This window comes from Aethalodelphis obliquidens, unplaced genomic scaffold (genome assembly GCF_003676395.1).
Source record: "Aethalodelphis obliquidens isolate GAN/ISIS:26980383/991018 unplaced genomic scaffold, ASM367639v1 scaffold17, whole genome shotgun sequence".
Classification (NCBI taxonomy): Eukaryota; Metazoa; Chordata; class Mammalia; order Artiodactyla; family Delphinidae; genus Aethalodelphis; species Aethalodelphis obliquidens.
The window spans coordinates 2,160,980-2,170,136 of record NW_020837961.1 but is presented as its reverse complement, the minus strand read 5'-3'; the positions used below and the strand labels follow the sequence as shown (position 1 = coordinate 2,170,136).

General features: G+C 39.0%; 1 protein-coding gene across 1 annotated transcript in view; it reads right to left on the bottom strand.

Moving 5' to 3' along the window:
* Positions 1–4,322: 4,322 nt before the first annotated feature.
* The window catches only part of TMEM144 (transmembrane protein 144), a 42,611-nt gene continuing 37,776 nt past the window's right edge, over positions 4,323–9,157 (bottom strand). Inside the window, exon 12 of the mRNA XM_027116820.1 lies at positions 4,323–5,438. Coding sequence (XP_026972621.1) covers positions 5,355–5,438 — 84 coding nt within the window. The 3' untranslated portion in view covers positions 4,323–5,354. The remainder of the gene's footprint in view (positions 5,439–9,157) is intronic.

Here is a 9,157-nt window from a genome sequence, read left to right as displayed (position 1 = left end):
GCTGTAAGACAGATGAAGAAGCTTCTCTGTAGACGTTTATACACTGAAAACCAGTGGAGAGCTGTCTGCAAGATCAGAAAAGGGCAACTCCCCCTTGCTCTTTGCTGGTTTCCATTCCTCATACAGCAGACATCGTTAGGAGCTGCTGTGAAGAAGCATCAGTTCAGTCCACACACACCGACCTTCTCTTACCCATGGCCTATCACCCAGCAAATTTCACAAATTGCCTCAATAAAAGTAAACCTCAAAGCTTCCCCAAAGCTTCCTTCTCTTACTATATCATATTTTGAACCAAATAGAAACACTATTTCGAACATAGTCTTACCATGTTTTTCTCCATCAAAAATTAAGGAATTTTATCACTTACTAAAACGTTTTATGTATTTAAAAAATTTATTGTGAAATGAACTGACCACCAAGCTCATAATGCTGTGACCAGTCAAGTCAATGACAACTTACCCTCCTCCTTTGTATTTCAACAGCTCTGTGTCAGGTTTCAGCTGAAAGACGCATTACACACATGGAGAGAATCTATTGAGTTTCCTTTTTCAGACTGTGCACAAATTTCTTAAAAGGCTGAACCATGTTTTTTACACGCTTCCACATGTTTACTTCTATAGAGCTTAATTTGACTTCAAGATAAGTGAGTGAAATTCGAATTAATGTCAGATCAGGTATGATCCAGAGGAGAACCTCTTAAGAATTGCATGTTCTTTTGTGTGTTTATAATAAACATGTTTTTACTAGAGTCTCAGACACATCATGAAAATCTCCACATGATAGTATTACCCAACAGTGTATTCAAGTGTTTAAATTTGCTTCACTAGATCTTCTTGCAAAATCTCCATTTGGAAATTGGAATTTTTGTTTGTTTGTTTTCATGGGATCCTGTCAACATGAATTGTGTTAGAGATTTTATACTGGAGAAAGAATCAGTCTGCATAATCTGAAGTGAAAATAGACTTGGCCACCAGGCAGAGATGATTCGATGTGTGGAAGTTACGTGGTTTGAGCCAAAAAAGGTAATGTGATGCTCAGTCATTATTACTGTTATTTTTTGCCAAAAATTCCACATAAACAGGATGGTTTCAAACCTTTCATTTTTTTCTCCTAAAAATCTTCAGAAAATTAAGTGGATACCTATTCTTTTACATCTTCTCTCTTTCCTCTAGGAGTAGAAGACAATATTCTTTTTTATTTTGTAATAACCTAGTACTTTGCAATCTTTTAGATAGCAAGGTATAAGCCACAAATAGAAAAACTTTAGAACACAAGTGTGATAAGAATCACCAAGAATACTTGTAAAAAATGCAAATTCATACTTTCCAGCCCCAGAGATTATAATCCATTAGGTCATTGTAAGAAACCCAAGAACAGGCATTTTTTTCCAACATGTAGTAAATGGAGGTCATCTAGTTTAAGCAGTTTAATATCTTACAGCCCCTCAAAAGAGAACATTATAGAGTGGGGATGGACTCAAAACGTAGCTAAGAATTCTTCTTAACCACACTATTAATTTAAAATGGTGACTTTCTGGAACATGACATATCACACACTTAAATATAACAATTCCAAATGTTAATCATTTCTGCTTTAGTTGTTATTTTGAATGCACACATATACTTTCTTCCACTAGGGAGAACGATTGAGAATGCATTATAATTGTTTCAGATCAGTAAAAATTGTTTGAAAATGGCTAGAAGATGAAAGAAATCAGATATGAAGGGTACATTGTATATGATCCCATTTATATGAAATTTTAGAATAGGCAAAAGTAATCTAGCACGACAGAAAACAGATCACCGGTTAGCTACAAAGAGGCAGAAGGGAACTTTTTGGGTTGTTGGAAATGTTCTGTATCTAGGGTGTAGTGGTGGTTACATGAGTATATATTTGCTGAAGCTCATAGCACTGTTCACTTAAAATGGGAGAATTTTATTGGATGCAAATTATACCTCTTAAAGTTGATTAAAATAGACTACAAGGTATTTGTGAGTTTTTGTTGTTGTTGTTTAATGAGGCCAAATTTCTGCAACAACTATATTAGGTAGCTCACAGAATCTCCCGCAGGACCATGGAATTGGGCTTGGAGGCTCCATGGTCAGAAAAACCCTTAGATCCTAACACAGGGAGGCTAGGAAAGCGAGTTTCTGGCTTCCACCTTTAGGAGGTGGGACTCCCACACTGGAAAATTTCCCAGTTTTGTCCTGATCTTTGTGTTTTTAGTTTGTGTGTTCGTGTGTGTGTATTCTTACTTTGATATTTTAAGCAGTACCTAGTTTGAATTACTTTAACAATTAGACATATGCTTCTGAGATTTTCTGCCGTTGATTCTTTGACACATATTAAAGAACACATAGATGAATTCATTGCCATAAAAATTAGAGTATTACAGGTAATGCTCAAGGTCACCTTGACCTAGTGTCACCATTTTATTCTCACTATTATGAGTTCGGTACATATGTTTTTCTAATATGTTGCGTACATATGGATTCACAGAAAATGTACATATTTCTTTGATTTTTAAAAATTTATTTAAATGGTATCACACCACGCACACATCTCTACAACTCACCTTTTTTGACTCAGTGTGTTTTTCAGAAGCTCTCCCAATAGTGATACGTACAAGGCTAGTAGGTAGCAACTCTATAAGTACAAATAAATCAGTATAACAGGACCGAAAGGAGGTTTGGTAGCTCAGGGGAAAGTCTGTACTATTAATTCTTTAAAACTCGTTAGGGATTTTTGGTAATCAGGCATTTTTCTTCTGAGAGTAGAAAATTACCACAATCTGGAAGCCAGCTTCATTGGGCGCTATGCCCTCCTAAGGTACTGCCCTCTGAACGCAGAGACAGAGAGCCAAGCCACAAGGAATGCATACACAAGAATCTGACCACACTAGACAAGGAAAAAGGAAACCCCCAAACTTTAAGAACCGTGGGCATTAACTTCCTAAGGTAAGCGAAGGGAATGGAGATTTGGAAATTGCCCATTTAGACTAACCTCTACATAAAAAGTTGTTTGTTTGGTAAGCCTTTTGAAAAAGCTTGTTCTCTCCCACACTACTGTCCTCACATTATCTGGTAGCAGAAACTGTAGAGTGGTAATAAGATTTTTTTTTTTCATTTTTCCTCTGCAATTGCTTTACTTCACATTTAAAATTTTGCATACAAACTGGCAACCTCAGCTAAAGAATAATTCAGTGCCATTAATATAAAATTTTTAAATATATTTAAACAAGAAAAATAGCTTCGTATCATGTCAGTTGATTCAAAGATATCAACATTTTCGGTTAAAATTAAAATGAATTTTTGGAAGATGTTACAATCAAATATTTATTTATATTCACACTTCAACAATTAAACAGGGACTCCAGGATCATTTTTAAATTGAGCTCATAGAGAGGCATAAGGAGTTGTTTGAGTGTGGATGGTAGTGAGAGGAGCAGCTCTTACAAAGTATTCTCCAATCTACAGACACAGGATTTCTTTCTCAAACAAGACATATGACAATAGCTAAGAATTAGAGGGACTTCCCTCGTGGCACAGTGGTTAGGAATCCGCCTGCCACTGCAGGGGACACGGGTTCAAGCCCTGGCCCAGGAAGATCCCACACGCCGCAGAGCAACTAAGCCCATGTGCCACAACTACTGAGCCCTCGCTCTAGAGCCCGCGAGCCACAGCTACTGAGCCCGCGTGCCTAGAGCCCGTGCTCCGCAACAAGAGAAGCCACCGCAATAAGAAGCCTGTGCACTACAATGAATAGTAGCCCCCGCTTGCCGCAACTAGAGAAAAGCCCGCGCAGCAGCGAAGACCCAGTGCGGCCAAAAGTGAATTAAAAAAAAAGAATTATATATTTGCCAAGCACCAGACACTCATGAAAATACTTCACGGATTTTCACTAATTTGAACATCCCAGTAACCATGTGAGATGGATGTTACCCTTATCTCCAGTTTACAGATGGGGAATCTGATACAGGGGGTGCAGGACCTTTATCCAAAGTCACACAATTAAGATGAAGCAGAGGCGGGATTTGAACCCATACAAATTAGCTAGGGAGTCACACACCTTCTGCCTGTCCTAGCAACAAAGTAAAGTGCTTCTAGGAGAGGGAGTGTGTGAAATTGACACAGCACTCTTCCAGGTTTTTTTGTGTGTGTGTGGTACGCGGGCCTCTCACTGTTGTGTCCTCTCCCGTTGCGGAGCACAGGCTCCGGACGCGCAGGCTCAGCGGCCATGGCTCACGGGCCCAGCCGCTCCGCGGCACATGGGATCTTCCCGGACCGAGGCACGAACCCGTGTCCCCTGCATCGGCAGGCAGACTCTCAACCACTGCGCCACCAGGGAAGCCCTCTTCCAGGTTTTTTAATTCGACTATTTTGACAGTTTGGGAACCACGGTGATAAACATTGTACTAGCAGTTCCATTTCAGTTTTCTTAAAGAACACTATCATTTTCTGTGATTTTCTTTTACCTAGTGGAAACCGCCAGTTAAAACAGGAAGAAAACCACCAGTTACAAGAGGGATTTTAGAAAAGTATATTTCAGAAAAAAAAATTAAATTGTACATCTAAAGGAGTGTGTTGGTCCCTTAAAATTCTCACTCCGATAAGCTAGACTCTCACTTCACCAATTCTAGAATCTCCTCCCAATTTGGAGTAGTACATACATATATGCATGTGTATTCATGTGTGTTCTTATTTATGTATGTGTATGTGTTACACACATTCTCAACGGTGGAAGTTTTTGTTCTCTGAGGATGGATTTTGTCTGGAGATAATCAAAAGGCACTTTGAGCTAAGTCAGGTGGGTGATGGAGAACTGGGCAACATTAATTTGAGGTTAAAATAAGTCTGGGCTAAAAATAATGAAATGGCCCTTTTCACATTCTGTTACGAACTCTGACATTTACTTTTTCTCGCAAAGGCCCCAGATATCTTTGGATTCTAATTCCACTATAAGTCTTCTTCCCACTCCTCCCCAAACATTTTTATGCCTCTCTTCACTAATGAGGTTCATATGTTGGAAATTTGGACATGTACCAAGTTCTTTGTATACGAAATCCACACGGTTTTCTAGATTATGCACCAGTAAGTACATATTATCGTTAAAGCAGCATCCTTAGACGTAATGCTTCATAAATAGTTCATTAGAAGAATTTCTCATTTTTATGCTCGACTGAAAGTGTTTTCCTTCATTCTCACATCTGTGGGGGAAAAAAAATCATTTACCCTAATCCGGGATGGTTGGAGATCCATTTGCTGTATGAACATGAACCTTGTTCTCAGCACGGTCTCTGTGTCCAGGACAGACGTGTTCTCAAGCACGGCTGCCATCTGCTGGCCTTGTGGTTGTTAGATTTTAGAAAAAGCTGTGCATAAGGCTCCAGCCAAGATGATGCAAAATGCAAGTATCATCAGCAGGTAGTTTTGTCGACCCTAAGTAATAAAAATGAATAACTGTCATTAAGAAAACCTGAACCAAATATGCAAAAAGCACAGACTCTCAACATTGCTGTGGACCTTAGTAACCATCTGGTCTACCTCCTGTATGTCTTTGCTACCCCCTCTGCCTGATCTTCCTGACTCTCTGGAAACCCCACAGATCCTCCATCCTTTAACCATTCAGTAAACACATGCGCGCTCCCACTATGCATCCACACTTGCTGGGGTTGAAATGGGGAACAAAAACGTGCCCCTATTCAGTTACTCACATAATATGGGAGACAGAAATGAATAAAATCATTACAGAAAGGCTTGTTAAAAGACAGAGAGAGGCTAATAAGCAAACGCCCAAGGCTGTTCGTGTGTTACCAAGGAATCTTAAGGTGGGAGGTTTGAGGTTGAGTTGAGCTTCTAAGTATCGATGAACTGAATAGGGAAGGAGGGCAGCTGGTAGAGATCCTGGGTGGAAGGAATGTGTGTGCCGAGCTCTGCTGCAAGAGAAACATGGTACTCGCCAGGGATTAAGAGAAGGTCCAAGAGGCTACAGCAGTGAGTTAGGTGGAGCTCGAGGAGGTTGGAAGCTATGGGCCTGAGCACACAGGCATCTCAGAGGCCATGCTCTACTTTTGGTTTTATTTTTCCAAGCAGTGGGAAAACATCGGAGGAATGGGCAGAGCTGGGTGTGGTGAAAAGATGGGATTTGCATTTTGTAAAGCCCACGCTTTTGCAGATGGTGAACAGATTGGAGGGAGCCAGAAGGGATGCAAGGGGACCAATGAGACGGTGATTGCAGTCCTCCTGGGCAGAAACGATGCAGTGAAGACGGAGAGACAGAGACCAGTCTAAAGGGCAAGGGAAAAACAGAGATGGAGCTTACTCGCCCAGCTATGTTGTCTTAAAGATGGAAGCACGGAGGACCACTTCCCACTGCAGCCAGTCCCTCTGTACCTTAACAAAGAAATACCGTCTGGTGCGCAGTAGAAATATTGTATTTCTCATAAGTCCAATCTCTAGGGGTACGGATAGATCAATTCTAATCTCTCTTCCACAAGATAAACCCTCAAACATTGAAAAATAAATGTCTTTTATCCCTGAAGCATCTTTTTCCCTGGTCAGTATTTTAGCTCCTTTGACTATCTTTCAAATGGAACGGTTTCAAGCTCCCGCACGGTCCTGGATGTTTCCTTCTGAATGATTGCCAGGCTGTCTATATAGCTCTTTAAATATAGACCCAATACTCTGAGGCAAGTAATATAGGGTCTCAGTTACACTGAGATCTCCTGATAGTCAAATCATATGATACTATTCCCAGCTTTTTTTTTAAAGATTAATGACAATTAATATATAGTCAAAAAGGTATATCCCCTTTTTTTGCATCTTAATAAACAGTTGGGTTAAAGTGGGTGATTTTGCGTCTGTTTGATGACCACAGTGGTCTTTGCAAGTTGGGTTGGGCTGGTTGAATTACCTGATTCACTGTCAGCATCAACCCTACCAGAAGTCACTCTAATTCAAGCTCTACAAGTGAAAGACAGCACAAATCCTTGCCAGGCACAGGGCAGCCTATTCACACACACACACACACACACTCCTGCATGAAGGCGTTAAGGGTCCCTGACATCTTTTTCTTAGTCTTAAAGATTGCAGCCTTTGCCTAGATGCCAGTATTGGTGCAGAGTGGGCGCTCAATAAATATTTGTTCAAAGAATCAATACACTCGGGCAATTTCCAAATGTGCTTTGTAAATTAGCCAATTGATGCAATCACTGAAATAAAGAACAATATATGGGGCCTCACTTATCAGCACTTTACCACCTAATTATGTGAACACCTCATAAGCGCTCTATTTTATTGTCTATGTAGACAGAAGAACAATGTCCTTAGGGGGTAAAATTTTTTCCCTTTTAAGGTTAAGAATCTGTACAAACTGCCTAGTGTCCTAGATAAAAAGACTGATTATATTTGGGCAAAATAGTTTTCCTTTGTCCAAGGTGAATGTTGACTCTTAGAAAGATCATGCTAACATTCCTTCCCGAAGCAAAGAAAAGTGTTTAACTTGGATTTCTGAGACAGCTGCTAAAATGACAAATCATCTCATTCTTTATCTGGGCGTTGCTATGGACCTGTAAATTGCTGTGGTAACAATCCCCTACATTGGGATTTCTGTGGACACACAGACTAAAATATGTTGCTAAAAATATGATGTCTGTCTAGTTTACAATAGCTAAATATAAGATTCTAAAACAAACTTCCCAAAGAAGAACAGATATCAGGTATAAAAGAAGGTCTCAAGGGCAAAGCAGACAAACAGAGCACTGACGTCATTAAAATGAAATAAAATCGTTAAGCTCTTTCACTCAAAAAATGCTTGCATCTCCCATTAAGTCCTTATTGCTCCAGGCTGTAGACTTTTCAATACGTGTCTTTGAGGACTGCTTCAAGACACAGCTGATAGGACCTACGAGTCACAAAGGTAAACGTCTTGGTTTTGTTTCGCTCTACGGTTTTATCTTCTTTTTAAGAAAAATAATTTTAAAAATTCAGATAGAGTTTTGGTATCACTGTCTAGTTGATAACTCTTTGTTAAACTCGTTGGCATGGGAAGTATTTAAAACTTTCCTTTAAAGTTGCTGTCAAGAGGCAACTCAGTATCTGCATTGAACAAGTATCGCTGGACACACCTTAAGTTCTGTTTGTAGACAGATTTGTAAGGCTTTTTAAACTAGAGTTAAGAGGTCAGCAAAACTCGCTGTGCTTTCAGCTTTGCCCTCTCTCTATTTTTACTTACATACTTGGCCAAACTTTTGCACTCACTCTCAAATCTGCAGATCAAACACACTGGGATTTTATCTGAATTACACTGAATGTAATTGGGGGTGCTGCCTAAACCACAGTGAGCCGTCCCATCAGGGACATATGAGTCTCCTATTTGCTCTGATAGTCTTTTATGTTTTGTAGTAAACTTCTGCAGTAGAGGAAAAGATTTTATAAATCCAGCACGTTTCTTGTTAATTATTTTCTTTTATTTTTATAATTTTTTGTAGGTGTTAATAGCATTTATTTTCCTCTTTTTAATTGGTTCTTGGTGACATATTGGAAAGCTATTGATTGAATATTTATCCTGTATTTCAGTGCCTTAGTAAATGATCTTATTGGGTCTCAAGATTTTCAGCTGATACTCTTAAATTTTTAAAGAAGAGAATGTTATATGCAAATGACAATTTTCTCTCCTCTATCTAGTCCTCTTATTTCTTAATTTTATCTTATCACACTGGCCAGGATCTCCAGAAAATACTGAATAATAGCAATGATGGAGAAACTATGACTTCCAACTTACAGAGCACTCTTATTTTTTTCAGTTCTATTGAGATAGAGTTGACAGAGAACTCTTAACGTTTCACCTTAGTTACATATTTGCTATTGTTTTTTGATAGACGTCTTGTATCAACTAAAGCTTCCTCCTATTTGTAAGAGGTTCCTACTATTGTAAGAGGCTGTTTTCTTAATTAAAAACTGGTTTTTAATTTTAGTAGGTGCCTTTTGAATATATATTGTCACAGAGTTTCTTTCTGTTTATCTAATAGTATAATAAATTACATTAATTAACTTGCATATTATGAACCATCCTCGCATTCCTGAATTAAACCCTACTTGGTCATGTTTTATCATTTTTAAAAGTTCCTCCTCTATTTGGCCTGAGCTGATTTTTTAAG